At 38.2% G+C, this 20,605-nt stretch overlaps 1 protein-coding gene across 2 annotated transcripts in view; it reads left to right on the forward strand.

The window, feature by feature from the left end:
* LOC141439070 (circadian clock-controlled protein daywake-like) overlaps positions 1-19,155 on the forward strand; it is a 24,794-nt gene extending 5,639 nt beyond the window's left edge. The window contains exons 1-5 of one of the 2 annotated variants that reach the window (XM_074103196.1): positions 8,878-9,107; positions 10,931-11,156; positions 15,906-16,036; positions 17,248-17,403; positions 17,905-19,155. In XM_074103196.1, coding sequence (XP_073959297.1) covers positions 9,032-9,107; positions 10,931-11,156; positions 15,906-16,036; positions 17,248-17,403; positions 17,905-18,086 — 771 coding nt within the window. In that variant the 5' untranslated portion in view covers positions 8,878-9,031 and the 3' untranslated portion in view covers positions 18,087-19,155. Of the gene's footprint in view, positions 1-8,877; positions 9,108-10,930; positions 11,157-15,905; positions 16,037-17,247; positions 17,404-17,904 lie in introns of those variants that run through there. The other variant, XM_074103197.1, reaches the window with a different exon arrangement.
* Positions 19,156-20,605: the final 1,450 nt, after the last annotated feature.

Here is a 20,605-nt window from a genome sequence, read left to right on the forward strand (position 1 = left end):
AACTTAAATGTAAACAATTAAGTACTTTTCTGAAGTAATAATGTTTTTATTAGAAACTGTAAGCCACTTTATTTTAAAAGCATTTGATCTTTGCTGGTTCATAATCGACGTAGGTAATATATTTTTTACCCAACTGCCCGAACGAGGGTTATTTTATGTAGGTATTTAAAATTACAAAAATCTTAGTTTTTTTTAACAGCTAGCATTTGCCGCAATTTTGTTTGCGTTCTGCGTGTTTCTTTAAAGTTTTAACACACAAATTTGTAGGAATAAGTTAATTTTCGTTTCACAAAAAATAAAAGGCCTTTTTATTTTATATGTATTTCCATTATATTAATGCAAATTTTCATATGAATGTGGATAAAGGAAACTTTTACTGGTTGGTATCTATTTTCAAAAATAATATTTTCGCTACATTCAGCATAAAACAACTCGACGGAAGTTAACACTAAAGTAGGCATATAAAAAAATACCATGAACATTATCATCTTTTTAATATGCTTTTTGACCGAGCAAGAGTGAATCGCCTTCTAACAGAGCTGTAACTAGCTTAGGCTTTTTAACAGCTTTCGTACATTTATTCTGTTGGTCATTAAATACCTTATTATCGATTTCTTTTGATCCAGTTGTTGAAATACCGGGTGTGGCTTATAATACGAGCAAATAATTAAAACGTTGATCGTACCCGTCTAACTGAACAACGTCACAGTTCAGCAACTTTTAAAATACAATACAATACAATACAATACAAATATTCTTTATTGCACACGCATAAAGCAGTAAAATACTATAATATAAACACTTAGATTTACGGTAGACAATAGGCGGTCTTATCGCTTAAAGCGATCTCTTCCAGACAACCATTTGGGAACAAGAAATTATATATATGTTACAAAAATAGGTGGCGGAAACAGAAACAGAAAATAAAAACAAACAAAATATCAATAACATTAAAATAAATACAAATGAAATACATACATGCAATACCATACAATACATAAACCACTAACATAAACAGCAATATAAATTAACAATTAGGCCGCAATGGGAGAAAAAGGAAAAGAAATTAGGAAATAAAATAGATAAACACAGAAAGACTGAGGACAGAGCTAGAAGGCAGTGTCAAGAGTGAGCCTTGACGAGATTTTGAAAATAGGAAGAGATTTAGCTTTCCTCACATCTAGGGGAAGAGAGTTCCATAAAAGGTTGAAAGTGCAAGTGAAGGAGTTATGATAGAACTAGAGGAAGAAATTGGAACAGTGAGAAGTAAATTTTGGGAAGACACGAATGGAAGACAGGAACTTAAAACGTTGTTGGAGATATTCTGGAGTTGTGGGTTGAAAAGTATGCTGTATAAAAGAGAAAGAATATGAGAGTCACGGCGAAAACGAATGGGGAGCCACTTGAGATGCGTGCGATAGTGGAGGACGTGGTCATATTTCGCTAATGAATATGACCGAATACAGACATTTTGGATTGCGCTCAAGCTTATTCAGTTGCTCCTCAGTGAGATCAAGATAGGAAATATCAGCATAATCCAAAATGGGCAGAAGAAGAGATTTGCCAGCGCAACCCTGGTAGCGAATGGGAGAAAATTGCGAAGCCGTCTCAGAGACCCCACAGCAGCAAACATCTTCCTGCTACCTCTTTATTTGCGGCGCCCAAGATAAAGTCTATATTAATATGTTTGGAGATAAAACAGTGTATATATTTAACTTGTACAAAATTGATCATTATGTAAAACAGTCGTAGGTTGCTTACATTTTTCAACGACTTACATAATATAGTTATTAATTTTGTAATACAAACGTATTATTGCTATTCTTGACTTTTGTTACTTGCAAAATTTACAGAATCCAGTACTAAGACTAACTAGATATTGTAATAAATCATTTCCCATACGTTAATGAATTATTCCCACTCTCGAACACTTAATTCCTATCGTAGCATTGTTAAACATACATTGCTCAAGCGCTTCCATTTAACCGATTAATTTATTTCGCATTTCAATCAACCGGATTTTCTCAACAACCTTCGTTATGAACATAAAACTATTAACTACATGGCATTAGCAATTTACATTCAGACGAAGGCGTCTTTTATGTTCAACTAATAGATATTTACAGGGAAATAAATCTGTCACATAATAACATATTTATATTTTAACAATTTATTAGAATTATAGTTACAAGGACACGCTACCTACATACCCACAGCGCAGGATTTGTCAGTTGAAAATCTTATGTATACCCATTACAAGAAATATATTTTAAAAAATAACAGACTCCAAACAACAGCAAAAGTCTGTTTGAAAATAGTGTAGAAGCCCATGTCGGCGGCCGATCGTTAAATCCGGTAGATCACGAAATTCCTAGGCATATCGTGAAATGGCGCCATTTCATGAATTGGCTAAGGGACATCCGCCATATCGTTGAAAACTCACCGTTTAACGATTCGCCTAACGTTTAGGCAGATCATGAAATTCCTAGTCATATCATGAAATGCCGCCATTTCATGATTTGGCCAGTTTAGGCAGATCATGAAATTCCTAGGCATATCATGAAACGCCACCATGTCGGTTCTGGTGGTCATAATTCATACTAACCACTCCTCGCTTCGCTCGTCGTGCCTAAATTTTTCTTTTTTTCGACATATCACGATGTGCCCGGTTAGAGCTAGAATATCGACGAATGCATTGCTCTAATCAATCTGCCGTATTGTTTCTCTGGCAAATCGTGATTATGCCTGGCCAACGTGGCACAGCATCATAAAATTGCGCCATTTCACGATATGCCTAGGAATTTCGTGACCTGGCGGATTTTACGATCGGCCACCGACATCCATATAAATGGTATGTAAGTAAGGAAGATGACTAGATTTATACCTGCTGGGGCTGCTTATTTGTTGCTTAGGCACCACAGGAAACAGGAGCTTTATCGGTTTAAAATATACTTAATAAGTTTGACCACGAAAATGATGGTGTATTTTGGAACAACGGGAAATGTAGAAAAAAAATCCAATGTCCTAATTTTAATGTTTGCATGCTTTTATCAATTGAATGCAATTTATGTTATTAAACAGCAAGTTTTTCTTACCTTGTAGCTTTTTTTACAACCTACAAAGTAATCAGGGATAATCCGAACCTGACCACGTAACTGACTTTTGTGCTGAAAATTTAGTTATTGTGGAAAGTAAAATAGAATAAAATGTATTTACCTTCATGATTAAATCACTGAACTGGGATATAGTTTGAGACTCTACGAAGCACGTAGAGTATATCCCGGAAAATTGCATAGTCTTTGCGGGAAGCAATAAATTAATCCTTCACGGACGGAGTTGCGGGCAGTAGAAAAATTTGAAATTGTATAGCGTAGAAGTAATTTAAAAGTATCTGACGCCTAGAAAAATATGAACGCACGTGACTATGGAAACTCTTTGCTGTTGAACTTCCGTAGGTTTTTTATAACTGCGATCTCGCAGTCTAGTGCGGCCCGTAACCGGACTTAGCCTCCTGGGGCCCAAATGAGCGATAGAATGCACACAATAAGTTCAAGGGAATTACGGACCTATGACAATCCAAAAAAGTATAAATTCTTTTGTTTCTACATTGTTTTACATCGCGTCAGTTTAACTTTATTCTCGAAACAATTAGATTGAAATTGCTTTGACAATCTTTTTCGAAATATTTATTTTGTGGGCCTCAAGAGGCTAGATGAGGAAAGGGAGGACTAAATTTCACCGCTTTTTTGACCGACTGGTTAGAAGTATATTATTGATGTGGGAGATCCTATTATAGCAGGCTGCTGCCCGCTACATCGTCTGCAAAAAAAACATATGTTTTCCTGTCAGTTTTGCTTTTGACATGTGCAAAATTTCGAGAGCATTGCAGAATGCATTTACACCTTGTATATTGACCTACGCAAAAAGGCTTAAGCGCATGAACACACATTCGACAATATTTTTTACTAGCTTTTGCCCGCGGCTTCGCCCGCGTGGAATTCGGTTGTCGCGCGCTATTCCCTCCGGAACTGTGCCTTTTCCGGATTAAAAAACAGCCTATGTCACTCTCTGGCCCATAAACTATCTCTATGCCAAAAATCAAAATCACGTCGAAACGGAGCGACGGAAGACGGACTAATATACAACACACACAAACATTTAAACACACACACTTTCGCATTTATAATATTAGTATGGATTTACATAGAAAGATAGACATAACAAACAAAACCATGCAGTGACCAGGCACTCTCAAATCAAGGCACTCTATGCGGGAGGCCTATGTCCAACAGACGGATAATACGATGATAAAGGCACTCTCATCACCTCAGATTTTGTTCTCGATAACACAATTTACACCACCGTTAAACCTACTCTGGACTCCAACGACCCGTATCAAAGTTAACTGAATGACCAATAAAAGCGGTCCAACAATACGAAAAATCGTTTTCGCACGGCGCTCAACAGCGCGAAAACTGCACAATGATGCGCCTGCACTGTCGGCGAATTACCGGCCTTTGTGCTTTGTCGGTGCTCGATGGTCTGTCAAATAAAGCTGGTTTTGTTAGAGGTTCCCAAGCTTTACGGTGCGGGTGAGGTACTGCTTCCGAAAATGCAAAGTCATGGTACAAATGTAGGTGAATAATTTCCCATCGTGAAAATTTGGAACACATGACTACTTCCAATCCAAATGCTGCCGAAAAATAAAGAATACTAGCGGACCCGGAAGACGTTGTTCTGCCCGGAAAAGTAGCGCTACATTAAATATAATATGATAACATTATCGACAGTAGCCACCTACCCGGTCCGATTGTCTTTTAAAACGATTCTTGCACTGTTGTGTTTCGGCGTGGAGAGTAAGACAGCCGGTGAAATTACTGGCACGTGAGGGATCCCATCTTAGGCCTCGCCAATACAATGTATGGGCGGTGGTGATCTCTTACCATAAGGAGACCCACTTGCTCGTTTGCCATCCAGACGAATAAAAAAAACTATTGAATCTAGCCATTTAGGAGGAGTTAGGTGACAAACACACGAGACTTAGAAGAATTATATATATTAACCCCTCGTATGCAAGTAACAAAAATACTGAATTCTAGTCTCATTATCTATTTTAATAAGCACAGATTTTGCATTCGAGGGGTTAAGACTAGTGTTTACCCGTGGTTTTGCACGCGAAAACCATTCGATTCAGCAGTTGAATTGAAATTTCGGGATTTTACTCTCTATCTTTAAAGGTGATATGTTTAGTGCTTACCCATTTTACACTCTATCTTTTAAGGTGATGTTTTTAAGTGCTTACCCATTTTACTCTCTATCTTTAAAGGTGATATGTTTAGTGCTCACCCATTTTACTCTCTATCTTTTAAGGTGATGTTTTTAAGTGGTTGCCCATTTTACTCTCTATCTCTAAAGGTGATGATTTTAGTGGTTGCCCATTTTCGGTGAAAAAATGGTCGTCATACACTGTCGCAATGTAATAACAACGCGTCACTCAGGCGCATGTCAAGGTTACAAGAACCAATGACTCCTCGTTAAGGAGACGACGCTCATTACTGATATCCGTTAATTACATGCCTGTGAGCTGTTAATTTACGTTATAATCCTTAACTTAATAACGAATTAACGAGTTATAACTCCCTCTACTCGATGGGACGATGAGATCAAAAAAGTCGCTGGCTCTAACTGGTGGCAAATGGAGCAGGACAGAGAGAAATGGGCATCTTTGGAGGAGGCCTTTACCCAACTGGGGACCTAGCTTAATGCATTTTAATAAGATAACTAGAAATAAGTCATTATAGTATTAAAAGCAAGTGAAATTTAAGTATGCATACATAGCAACTAGTACGAGTAAGTAAGTAACTTTGCAGTTAATTTAGAATCTAAGATTGAAAATTATAGCTTATTGTAGCTTGGTCATATAAAGGCATTTTTATTTTATTAACTATTGGCACGAAGGTTAGGATTTATTCACTAGCCTTTATGCTCGCGTCTTCGTCTAAGAACCATCGCCAGAAAATCTGCTTTCAAATAAAAAACCGCATTCAAATCGGTCCACCCGTTTAAGAGCTATAGTGCCACAGACAGACAGACACACACACGCACATAGCGGTCAAACTTATAACAAACCTCTTATGTGTCGGGGGTTAAAAAGAGTTACGACAGTGGACTTTATGTACAATCCATGTCAAGTTCAAAATTCAAATGTAATTAACCCGCACGATCGTAACGGCTGGGTTCGGAAGGGACGCACTTCTCTTTAACAGCCACGGCATGGATCTGCCACCGCCATATTAATTGTGCCGTTTCACAAGAGACAAAACTCTTCACTGTCCTCAAGTTTATTTCCATTCCAAGTGTACTGTTAAGTTGGCGGGCATTACCTAACGTTTATTCAGTCTTGTTTGTATTTAACTTTGTTTGCTCTTTTTTATTTGACAGCCAAAGCCAAAGGTGGCGTGCACTCGTCATTTGAATAGGTTGAATAAATTTGTGATAGTTCAAGAAGAACATGTTCTCGACTGTTTACGGCTTTATTTTATACTCATCATCATCATCATCCCAGCCTATACACGTCCCACTGCTGGGCATAGGCCTCCTCTCAGAATTACCCTGGAATTGACCCAATGCGCGCCTATTGTACCATAGTTCCCACGCGGGCCCAGTGCTGATTGGGAATTTAACACACACAATTGAATTGCTTTGCAGGATTGTGCAGGTTTATCACGAGGTTTTCTTTCCCTGTAAAGCTCGCGGTAGATTTGAAATGGATTTTCTCACATGCATTTCGAAAAATTCGGAGTTTTTTTTTATATAATAAAGTGTTACAAAGAAAATAGACAAAAGAAGCGAACAAAAACCATACCTGGTTTATCTGTCGCTACGTCGCTTAATATTATTTCTCGTACCCATATCCACCCCTCACAGAAGCACAAGACCACCAGCATCTCATGCTAACTTAATAGCATGGAAACCGAGGTAGGCTATCCTCTAGATAGATAATGGGCACCTTACAAGTAGTTATTTATTGAACATGATTTTAGTTGTTCATCGGTAAAATCAATGCTTTTAATATCGAAAATACAAACTGAAATATAGATGCACAGAAAAACCAGAAAAATAATACCAGCGCTGGGAATCGAACCCAGGTCCTAAACCTAGGACCTTAGGACCTAGGACCGATAGGACGGGATGACCGTAAAAGTAACAAAAAAAATTTGGAATTCGAATCTTAATGCTTTTAATATTTTTTTACACTTATGAGTATTGTTACAAACACTATGGTATGTAGTATCAGGTAACTCCTTTAGAATCTGGGGCAGCAAGAACTCCCAGGTCCTTTTATACATTAGCAGATGAAGGCACTATTCTTAGATAGGTATGATAGGTCACGAAGGTGTTTGGGTCTACTTCGCTTTTTAACAAATTCTATGTTATGACTTTCGTCACTAAGTATTGCAATTTTAAACTTATCATAGATATCTACATATAACCTTACAGAATTTATTTAGTGGCTTAATGTCATTTTTACATTCATTTCTTACTACTTTAGGTACGATAGTAGATGCGAGGCCGGATTCCTTGCTTGAGAGGCAATAAGTCCACTAGGCTACCATGGCTTTTAAGATTTTTTTTCGTACTATTTAGCATAGTATTATTGAGGCTAGGTTTCGACCAAAGATATGCGAGGATATATTATTGAGAGGAATGTGTTGTTCATGAACCAATAGAAGCCTTTCGTTTACCTATCTTCGCACAGCACAGCTCTAGTGGTAACAGGTGAGCGGACCGAGGAAGGTAAATGAACCTTTTCTATCGGTTCACGAAAAACAAATTCCTCGCATCACATCCTTGTGTATTTAAACGTTTCACAAATCAGAGGAGCGCGCGCGTTATTGCCTATTGCTATCATAAGGCCTTTGTGACCTAGTCTCCTGGGACCTGACCTTTTTAACAGATTTTTTTTTTAACAGAGCTTTGTTATTTTGGATATTATTTCAAAATTCTTAAGATTCTTTTTTCAATGAACCATTTGTACTTTATGAAGTACGTTCGGCCGTTATACTTAGTGTTAATTGGTCCTTTATAAAGTACGCAAGTTCCCACGATGATAAAGTAAAAAATTAAAACTAAGTTCTTTAATTCAAAATTAAAACTATACTTTTAAAATTCAAGAGCTAAACCCAAAGACTTCAAACCACCTTGACACATGTGAACTCTAACCAATAAACCCACACTAAAAAGCCCTATAGCCAATTTCAACTACAGAGGACATTAACCTTTGCGCCAGTAGCACTATAAGTATTCATTTTAAATGAGTACTAATACAGGGTACTAGTTAGGCTCTTAGGTTGGCTTTAGGACTCGTCTCTGGTCTGGCTTGCGACACCGCGGTTGCGACATTAGAGCCGTACTCTAAACGCTTGCACTGGTGTTCCCACAGCCTTAGACTGGATTTCCGATAAGACGATTTGTTAGACGTAAGTGGAAAATTAAAGGAAATTAATTTAGAAGGATCAGTAGACAAGGAAAAATGTGTTACTGGCCGTATAAATAAAGAGTGCTTTCAAAAGACAAAAAAAAGGTTGTACCTATAGTGAAGCGGGTGCTTCATTTAGTGTTGAGTTTTTCATAATAATTAAAATATGTAGGAAAAAGTCCGATCTCAAATATTTTTGATAACTTTTTAAAGTTTGTTTTGAAGGGTCTTATAATATTCCAGAAATTGACGATTATATTCAAGTAATTCTTTTCAATTTGAAGCTAAATGGTGGTAGTGTGCTAAGGCATGCTCGCCAGCCTCACGTTAATACCAAAGTAATCGCATGCAAGAAAACCTAGCCCTAAGTCCTTGAGGCATTTAATTACGACTCCAAAGTTTGAAACACCAGTTGCTTGCGGTTTCTCAAAGGAGTCGGCATTCGCGGCGAGAAAAACACGCAGCATAATTTAAAAACAAACAGTTCTATTTTTAAACCGTTTGCTAATTCGAAATTTACTTTTTACTTTTTGGTTATAATAAGGCGGCAAGATGACGAACAGCTGGCCAGTGTTGATTGTGTACTTGTTTGTGTGTCTTCAATGCAGTTTGCAGTTGCTGCCGTTGCGTGAGTAGAACGTTTAGTTTTAAATTTTAAACAGGAAACGCGTTTGCTGTGAAACATTGACTGCCAGTTTCACTTCCGAGTTGTAAGAGATTATATTTTTTATATGAATTCGTTAGATTTTTATATTTGCATTATGAAATATCCTTATGCCTATGAATTTATTAGCAACAAATTTAATAAAGCAGCATGATGTACGACCACAAATGCATTTTTTTATACACGGAAATTAATAGTTGGAAACGAATGCTTGAGGACTCTCGTCAGATTTAAAATTGAAATATATTTGGAAATATTATAATTTACTAAAGTCCTTAAAAAAAAGTTACAGTCGTAATATGGTTTAAAGAGGATAGCACTAAAAAGTTAGTGGAGTTTTAATGCAATAGACCAGTGACATTAGCATTGGGAACGAGTGTTGCCAGGAAAAAACAAATACCGGACCAAGACGACATTTTACGACCGGATGGCCAAGTGGTTAGAGAACCTGACTACGAAGCTTGCGGTCCCGGGTTCGATTCCCGGCCGGGGCAGATATTTGTATGAATAATGCGAATATTTGGTCTCCGGTCTTGGATGTTTAATAATCATATGTATTTAAGTATGTATTTATCTATATATGTATGTTGTTCCGTTGCCTAGTATCCATAGTACAAGCTTTGCTTAGTTTGGGCCTAGGTCAATAATTGGTGTCAGGTGTCCCATGATATTTATTTATTTACCTAAATTCGTATTTTCATCAAAAAGGCGCAAATATGTAGCTAAATCAAGGTAGCACCTCTCAAAGAGATGTCATTGTGTTTTGTCCTTAACCTAAATAGTATATGGTAAGCAGAACCTGAAATGTACTCGTTTGTCGATTTGTTTAATAAACATCAAGTGCATATCGCAAGCCGTTCACTTTCGCTCCGCTGCGCATGCGCAGTGAATAAAGCGCACACCGTACGCTGCACCCGCGCCTACCAAATGCTTAATGAACTTGTACATACTTAATTCCATCCCAGCCTATAAACGTCCCACTGCTGGGCACAGGCCTCCTCTCAGAGCAAGAGGGCTTGGGCCATAGTTCCCACGCGGGCCCAGTACGGATTGGGAACTTCACACGCACCATTGAATTGCTTCGCAGGTTTGTGCAGGTTTCCTCACGATGTTTTCCTTCACCGCAAAGCTCGTAGTAAATATCAAATGTAATTCCGCACATGAATTTCGAAAAACTCAGAGGTGTGAGCCGGGGCTTGAACCCACGACCCTCTGCTTGAGAGGCGTTAGGTCAAACCACTAGGCCACCACGGCTTCTAAAAAAATATGCTGGATTAAAAAAAAATCGACCACAGCTAATAACAGGAGGAATATAAATGTCACCTACCTACATGTGTATTTTCTTCCAAGTCGATGTCACTGTTTCGCTCGAAATGCACGTATTTTTTTTGTGTTTAACCTACGAATAATAATTCTTTTTTCGTAGTGTTTAACATAATTGTTATAAATAACAGTCCTCACAGGCGTAATTTGATCCTTTTGAAGCACATTCTCTATGCAATAACACATTTTTGGAACAATTATAGCTTCATTGCAGGTTTAGCTGGGAAAATAAATACATGGCTTTTTGTGTTACATTTCTATTTCTATTTCACTGATTATTCGATCTGTGAACGTAACGGATTTTCCACAGATGTTTTTGAGAATCAATTAAACTTGTCATATGCTTCTGTAAGATTAGAAATACCCTAATCAACACGTTCTATTCATCTATGTTTAGAGGGTAGAGGACGTTGTGTTAATAATGATTCTATGTATGTATTTTCATCGTCACCCTTCATTTACAGCGGACTTCATCCACCCATGCTCCGAACTCTCCGACGAATGCTTCACACAAGCAACCCTGGATGCGCTCCCTGGGATCGTGAAGGGTATCCCGGAAGCCAACGTTCCGACCCTGGACCCTTTGTACCTGGACAAGAATATCAGCATGAAGCTGCCCGGGAATGTCAAAATGACCTTCCATAATGGAAAGTTAATCGGGCTTGGTACTTGTGTGCCGCTCAAAGTATCGTAAGTACTATAACTCATGTGACTGATGTGTGTTGTCAGTGATGACATATGGATCCGAGACGTGGTGCTTTCCTTTTTTCAAAGTCAAAGTCAAAATATAGATTTAAGCTTTGTGAAATTATAAATAAATAAATAATAAATAAATATCTTTATTCAATTTAGGCTATAACAAGCACTTATGAATGTCAAAAAAAAATCTACCACCGGTTCGGAAAACCTCTGTTGAGAAGAATCCGGCAAGAAACTCAACGAGCAAGCGCAGCGTAGGACGTCCACCAACAAGATGGACACGCCACGCCACGCCAAGCCACGGGTTCACGGTGGATGCAGGCCGCTGCCAACCGAAGCAACTGGAGGTCTATGGGGGAGGCCTATGTCCAATAGTGGACGTCCTACAGCTGAGATGATGATAGCTGATGCATAAAAATATGTTACGTTAAGTTACCTGTTTAAGTTCTTACTTCAAAAACTCCGGCGAAAAACCTTGTAGAGGTTTTCGGTCAAACTAACCTGAATTTCCTGAATTATTTTACAACAAAAATGAGTGGTCGTTGGGCTGGAAGGTTTTCGAATGAAAACCGTGAATCGGCAAGCGCAGCATGAGATATCCATCAACGAGTGGACGGGTGACTTGATTATTGCCGCGGGTTCAGGGTGGATGCAAGCCACTTCCAACAGAAGTAACTAGAGGTCTATGGGGAGGTCTATGTCCGACAGTGGACGTCCTAAAGCTGATATGGTGATGATGATGATGATGAAAAATAAGTGCTTAATATTTAAAAATGTCTTGTAAAAAGCAATTCAAACAACAAAACTTTTGAAAGAGCGCATCGCTAATCGGATTGTACTTGAACTGCAACGTACAGATTAGCACCCTTTGTGAACAAATTTTTTCTCAACACGATCAGGTCAAGGGCATTGACCTACGTATCATTTACACTACAGTTTATCACCAAAGTTAAATCGATTGAATTATTTTTTTTAGCAAATACAAAACTTTCAAGAACAATCCAGAACTAACGAGTACATCTAAACAGTAAACTATACCAAGCATTACGGCTGTTTAACCGTCACAGTCATTAACCTTTTTTTGGAATTAACTACTAAAAGCTACGAATAAATAGACTTATTATTTGTTCGTAGCCTAAAAGCGTAGAAATTCGTCCTTAAAGTCAATAAGTCAAGTGTGTACATTTACAGTGCGATTTTATCAACAGCAGAACACAAACTGGCTCCGTTATACTATAACGTCGCTAAAATAATAATGAATTAATAATAAATTCAAATGTTTGTGTGCAACCGTAAAATTATTTATTAGTCACTAGCTTACGCCCGCAGCTTCGCCCGTGTGGTATTCGGTTATCGCCGCTATTCCCTCAGGAACTGTGCATTTTCCGGGATAAAAAGTAGCCTATGTCCTCTCTGGCCCATAATCTATCTCTACTTATGCCAAAAATCACGTAGATCCGTCACTCCCTTTCGACTTAAAAGACGGACAAACATACAAACATACACACTTTTGCATTTTAATAACATAGAACATTTTTAATGACAGCAAAAATTAGTATGGATTTTACAAGTGAAAAATAAATAAAAGTAAAAATTATTGTCACAAAAATAACCGTTAAGTGAAATAACTCGCCCCGCCCATCTCAGGCGCAAAAGTGCCTATTATCTTTATGACATAGCAAAATCTTAAACGATTATGTTGGACTTAGTCTCAGAAAATAGATGCCAATTAAGTGTATCTTAAGGACAACAGTTAATCATAATTATACCTAATAGCACACAGCCTTTAAAACCTGGTGACATTGACCATGCTATATTTACTTGAAGTCAATATTTCCTCGGTAGATTGCTCGTAAAAAGATCAAACAGTTTTTTATGTTGTTCAACATAAAGCTGATGAACTAAGACAACTACTTATAACCCTTTCCGGCCGAGACACTGTTTTTCCGTTTTTTTTTTCTATAATGTCAATTAATTGTGGTTCATGAAAAGATGATTCACGCGTGCTCAGGATAGTTGCACGATTGTATCGAGCCGGCCGAAAAAGGTGCAATAAAAAACGTTTGCAAGTTCGACACGCGTGTAGAAAAAAAACCCGAATATCAATCAAACCAGGTTATCAAACCTCATCTTTTTTAAGTGAGTTAAAAACTAATACCTTAGTAGTGCTGCTGTGTTTGGTATCGTTTCTGAATGTTCTTTGAGCGGCCGAGAAAACTACTGTCGTAGCTAATACCTGTCACTTCAATAAAATTCTAACCTAGATTCTGACCAAGCAATAATGTAAGGCAAACCTTGTCCTGGCAACCCTGAAAATCAGTCTTACAAGGGCGGCAAGCAACAATGTAAATCAAAATTGAATAGGGTGAAATGCAAAGCTAGGTCAGTCATATCTTATGCAAAGAAAAGTTCAAGATAACAAAAGGGAAACTTGCACCATTTCGTCAATCTCCGTAATGATAAAAGTGATAATGACGAAATTTTGACGAGACCGATGACGAGATCTTTTCGCGACACATAGCTGAGTGAGTGGCGGCCATTTTGTTTCTGTATGTGTATCTATTTTATCAGCCCATAAACCATTCTTATTCTTATTCTTAAATTATTTGCCAGCTTTGTGTTATTTGAGTAAAATTTTGACGTGTTCATTTTTATTTAGAATGGAATAGTAATAGTATTTATTTATTTTATTAATTTTCGTTTCATTTGCTGTGTGAATATTGTCATCAGTTACGTATTTCTGACCGTTTTTTTTTCACCTGATAAAAATGCATTAGCCTTCCTTTTTTTTTTTATTTTGCCGCCATTCCACTCACGATTAGCGGCTCTTACACACGTGTGTTGTTATTCTTACTCTGGAGCATAGCATGTGTTGCTCTACACTCTACAATAACGTCATCGTTATCATCATACATAACATTTAATAGTGTACCATTTCAAGGCCGGCAACGCATCTGCAGTTTTGATGGTGCTGCGAAAGTCTATGGGCGACGGTTAATCACTTAGCATCAGATGAACCGTCTGCTTGTTTGTCTGCTATTACATAAAAAAAAATCAAAATAGGTTTACCGTTGATACGTCACCTTGGGAACATACATTTACCACATCTTCGCATTTAAATATTATTACCTATAATAGTTATGGTTAGGATGAAATGCCAACGATATTACAAACATATTTTCACTTACTAACCTTCCAGTCCGATGAAGTAATTCTATGTTAATGCTTAGTTTTTCATTAAATCTTCTAGAAAACTCAATGCGTCCGTACAATAAAACTGTGACATCATTTCCAGCATCGGATTTCCCACTATTTTGTACTTAATAACATGCCGTTGTATTCATATGCAGCCAAAGACCGTTTAAAGTACGAGTAAAACCTCCTAGTAACTGTACATTGCGGGCTACTGCATTACGAATGATGTAATATATCATTAAAACCTCGCAATGTATTGCTACTTTGGTCATACACGTATGAAATCGGTCGTAATTGGGCAGGCCTTGGAAAACCGCTGCATTATGCGTTGCTGTAGGAAAAGTTAATCAATGGATTGTTGGGAAGGCATTTATTATTACCTACCCGAACAAATTATTACGTGTCAGTAACTTTGTTACGTGTGTTTGATTTTAAACGGAACCTGCGTGAAATCGAATCGACTAAACAGTGCATAATCTTAGTTTTTTTTTAACGACTCATTTAGTATGACCTAAGTCGCGGCGTGTAACGGCAACAAATTTTTATACCTATATGTATGTACCTATTTCGTGTGCAAGTAGGTGAAGGGTCCACGGAAAGAACGTGTCTAGCCACCTAAGCAACTCGGTTTGAAAGTTAGTCATCACGAACAATTACTATGGTTACCATTTATTTAGATGAAAAAATAGATTTTATTGTTTTCAGATTATTTAATTCAGTGGTAAGTTATAGTACTTTGTGAGCTCTACATTTTGAGATTAAAATCTCAATTTTTAAAAAAGATGACATGTTCTTTCCGTGGACCCTTCAGGTATGGTCGACCAAGAAAGTGCTTTACCAGTTTTAATGACAGTTCCTACTTCAGACATAAATCAACAAGGCTGATTGTCATATAGAATTGTGAGTGAAAAATATTCTTTGACGTTTCAAGCGCTACAAATGACATTGAACCTTAGGGTGGTAAACCAACGTTTTGGTCAACTATACACTGACGAACAAAACTAACTTACGAACATATTATTTACAAAGATGTTACAAAACATGGTTTTTTTTATGAAAGCCGACCAACACGCAGACATATCTTCAGTTTAGGTACCTGATATTAAGTGATTAGCACATCAAATGGACACCTACAGTATCATTCTTCTTCTGCTTATTAGCCGTACACTCCTGAAGGAGTAGTGTTGTGGTCATGGATCATCTTGTTGTTTCTTACTTAATAGTAAGAAATAAAAATATAAACATACACACGTATGTGGACATTGTGGTGCAAAGTATCAGCTACCCATTTCGGGCATACATTGTATTCAGAAAGACTAAATTCTAAAGAGGTTTACTAAAATGTAATGTTGTATTACCAACCCTGTAAACCAGGTCAGGTTTGACGAGTCCTTAAGAAATCTTAACTTTAAGGTAGCTTCACACTGACCAGCCAATTGAAAAAGTCTCTTTTAAATTTAGTGGCTGAATTTGCTAGAGTCTGCGGTCCGGAAATATTGTTCAGAAAAAAAGTCGCATTGTCCATATTTTTCCGATCGTTTCCAGGTCCCGCCGCGAGACGCGCAAGTTTATCTTCGACATCCGCTGCAATTTCACCATCAAGGGCCACTACAGCATCCAGGGCCGCATCCTCTTGTTCAACTTGGATACCGACGGAGACGCCAAAATTAAGATCTGTAAGATTACTATCATCATACTTTTCTTGGTTTTATATAATTTATAAAATCACCGTTACTTTGCGGCGATCATGTACTGAAACAATTACTTTGCTCCCCCGCGAGCATAATAGCTACGTTTGTGCAAGATACGTGTGTTCTCACAGTTCCTCCAACTCCACACTGACTCACAAACCCAGACATCACCACCACCACCTACACTAAACCAGAGCTCATCTTCAAAACAACACAACCGTTCACCATGCTACCAGATGTTAGACTCTTGAACATAGATTTCTTGCATAAACGTAGCTATCACAAGGTCATGGGTGAGCAAAGTAATTGTTTTAGTTCATTTTCTTGGTTTGTCGACAAGTAGCTTTTGATGATGGTGATGATGATGATGATGTCATCCATGCTATTTCTTCTACGGCGGGTGATTGCTTCTGCAACATAACTGAAAGAGCAGCACCGGCCCTGAGGTAGAGCAAAAAGAGTTGTCGCTCTGGGCACCACGTGACAAGGGGCGTTTCCAGTTTCCAGTGCAAAATCAAATTTTAATGGCGCTTTTTCAGAGGCGCGGAAACGATGTCTATAGACAATCTCGCTCTACCTGATCAAGGTCTAGAACTGCGCTGAAAAAGAGCTTTGATCTCGTAACTATGTTCTAATGTAGCTAATGTAATCAATTTTGGGGGAAAAAACACGGACCACAGGTCAAAGTATCGTCCTCATAGTTCTAATGGATCTTGCTGTTAACTAACAAAAAGACAAACAAAAGACTGGATGCAAAGCGTGAACAAGATACTTAACTGTACCTTGTTCACGCTTTGCATCCAGTCTTTTTAAAGGCTTTTTACACCTCTGCTGATTGTAGATGTAGTTTACATTGACCTAAGACTAGACATCTCCAAGGTACTTCAACAAATAAACAAACAAGCAAACAAACACACAAAGCCTTAGTAAGAAAATGTAGTTATATCTAAGAGAAAAAAAAAGTTTACCTTGTTACTGTATAACCTTGTAATCTGACAACTTTTTAGTAAAGGAAAATATTGTTAGGAAACCTAGATTCACTTGTGATGCAGTTGAATAATATGTGTGAAGTTCCGAAAACACTCAGTATCCGAATGAGAAGTACAACCCAAGCCCATTCTGAGATGAGGTCCGTGCGTAATGGGATGAGTATATGCTGGAGTTGAGATAGATTGTTAACTAAAAGTGTCTTCCAGGGAACCAGCGCATCCGCCTTGAGGTCTTGGAGAAGGTGGTGTTGAACGAGAAAGGCGAGGGTCACTACAAGATCAACTCGTACAAGTACAAAGCTGATTACGGCACCGACCTCAAGCTGAATCTCACCAACCTCTTCAGGGGCAGTCCTGAAATCAGTAAGTGTACAACCATAATAAATACATCAATTCTACCTAAATAAAACTGTTGCCTACCTACAAGAAAAACTAGTTTATTGTTCACAAAACGTAAATAAAAATAGGTTTTTGTTAAACAAATCATTTTTAATACGAGCTTTTTACTGACTGTACTTAATGTTAACTGTACTTTCATTGTCATCTAAACTCTCTAAACTACATTTCCGTGCCAAATTTCAAGTCGATGCTATTAACCGTTGAGGATTTCCGTCCTGCGGAGACCATCCTGGCCATATTAGCAGGATGTCACTACCAGATTATTGTATAATCACCAGATTTACATAAGTATGCCAAATTTTAAGTCAATCCGACCACAGGAAATGGATCAAAAGCTTCCAAGATTTGGCCCAAATAAATCAACAAACAGGGCAAGCTAAATATAAGCTTGTAATAAAAACCCTGATTTTTCTATTTTAAAAATAAACTCTTTTTTTCAACCCTCAACGTAATCTCACGTTCCAGGCGCGAACATCCTGGCAGTCCTGAACCAGAACTCCCAGCTGGTGGCCCAGGAGTTCGGCGCCCCCATCCTGGAGTATGCTATCGACTACGCCATGAATGTGACGCAGCGGTTCTTCAGCGCGTACACTTACCAGCAGATCTCGCACATCGACGTGACTGAGGAGTTCTTTGAGAAGGAGTGAGAAGGGTGATATTGCCGATGCTGTCGTAATTTTAGCCCTTTTTTCGTCTACTTGTCCATTAAGCACTACTTACATGAATGAGTCGAAAGAAATGTCTTAACGCAGGTAAGTAATTCAAATTACTATTTTTTTCCCTTGTGAATCCAATACAAATGTATGATTAATTTTCGTGACACGATGGAAAAAAAATACCTGCGTTAAGGTGTCCAGCTGTTTGGTATTCACCCAACTGTAAATTAAATTGTAAGTATTATGCAAAAGACTAGCCCCAAAAAAGCGAAGGAAAAGAAACTGATTGTGAGCGGCTAAAAAATCTGGCCCTCAAATGTAGCAGTAAGGTAATATTTGTATGTAGAGTGGGCCAAACTTTTTGTGCCGCTGAGTGCATTTTTCACTTTAGTCTGCCTTTACAGGGGTGTTACAAAAATACTCTTCAAGTTATAATGGGGTTAAACGTTTCTTGGAAGGAGTACATTGACAGAAAAAAAAATACCAATGACATTCAATAGTGTTTCAATTAAAGTAAAGAGTAGGCAAAGAACAGAATGTCTACATAATATCGAATTAATGTTCTTGGATTAGTAAGAATAATATTTTGACTTTGATGAATTTCTTTTGGGTGTGTCTGTAAAACGTTATGGATTATTGAGAAATGTGTATAAAGAGTTAAAATTCTGATCTGAAAAAAAAAAGTTTAATTCTTATAGTATTGGCAAATATCAGAGTGACAGATAAAAACAAATGAATGATAAGTTAACAGAAGTTTAACATGCGATTATAAGATAAACACGACTCAGAAAATTGCGACAGCATAAAGACTTGTTTGATTAATTTGAGAATTTAACTAATTATTTTTTGTACAAACATTAAAAAGTAAACTGCTCAATAAATTATTAAGACTACTTAAGTACTTGTAAGAAAACTGATTCAGTTTTTATTAATTATAATGTTTAATTAGGTATTGGTGTCTAAAGCTAAGGTATATCGCTACTATTTGAAATAGTTTCGTTTTTATTTTACCTTTTTGTACCTTGCAGTTTGTAATAAATATTTATATTTTAGTAAATTATTTGTATAAATTTCTTTGAAATAGTACAGTCAGCAGCAAAAGTAACTAGTTGAGCGATTGTGATGTTCTATATCCGACTTATGCTCTATAGTCCCACTGTAGAGCACAGGCCTCCTCTCAGAATGAGGGGGCTTGGGCCGTAGTTCTCACACGAGGCCAGTGTGGATTGGAAACTTCTCACACACCATTGAATCTATTCGCTGGTATATGCAGGTTTCCTCGCGATGTTTTCCTTCACTCTAAATCTCATGGTAAATTTCGAATGTGATGATGATGATGATGTGATCCTGATATCTCTCACTATGGACATAGGGCTCGTAGAAGAGTTTTCCATTTGGCTCGATCTTGAGCAAAATTGAAAAATTGCTTGAAATGTAAAATCCGCAAAACGAGAGATTCCTGCTGAGGCTCAAACCCACGCCCCTCCACTCTGCTTGAGAGGCCACAGTTCAAGGCACTAGGCTACCACGGCTTACTTAGTAATTAGTATTTAATTATATATTCTATAGTGGAGACCTTAAATATGTCAACCAGTTTCCCTTTCACCGATACAACAGGACTTATATAGGTACCTAATACAGATCCAGGATGTACAGTCTACATCTCCGAGTCGGCCAGCTCTATTAGAAGATACCACCGTTGCTAAGTAGTCGTGTAAAGCGGTATGATGTTCCGCCGCCCACGCTATGCTTTCACTGTGCTTTACTGGTAAGGACTATTGTAGCCATCAATACGGTCAGTGTAGCTGTAAGATATTTCTATGTTGATTTATTATGCCGATAGATGTCACTGTACTAAAAGTTGTGCATTCTGAATCGCGCTGGCGAGATTTTCCGAGAGAACACTTGAATACGACAACACGAAACCAGTAACGTCAGTGCCCAGGCAAGCCAGCGCTAGATTGGCCTGTGTTCTTTAGATGAGGCCAAGAGATACCTGGCTGAAAAATAGGCCGGTGCTCTATCCCCGCCAATGCCGCCTGCCAACGCTGGCTTGTTTCAAAACTGTTTTTGTTTTTGGAGATTAAAGGTCACAGCTCATTACAGCCACTCGGCACCCGACCAGCGCCGCCTTGCCTCAAGCGGTTAGTATTATTCATATGGATTTAAGTATGAGTATGCGCTTACTACATCAACTCCGTAGCGTCACCGGATCGCCTCACTCGCGAGGTTGCCACGCGCGGACGGCGAGTGGACCACTCTGTGACAGCCCGCTGCTCGCCGCCATAGTGACTACTAGGAAATTCGAGAACCACGCAAGGTCCACTCGTTGTCAACGCGGCGTCCACCCGTGGACCACCTGTCGACAACGAGTGGACGCCGAAAGTCGAGGCGGTGTTGGTCGGGTCCCGGGTGACTCTAATAAGCTGTGACCTTACAAAACAACTTGCTTGGCTTGGTAACAAAACCTTTAAGCCAATTCTTTATTTTAGAAGTCCTTGTTCCTGTGT

The sequence above is a fragment of the Choristoneura fumiferana genome, chromosome 20, assembly GCF_025370935.1.
Source record: "Choristoneura fumiferana chromosome 20, NRCan_CFum_1, whole genome shotgun sequence".
In the NCBI taxonomy this organism is placed as follows: domain Eukaryota; kingdom Metazoa; phylum Arthropoda; class Insecta; order Lepidoptera; family Tortricidae; genus Choristoneura; species Choristoneura fumiferana.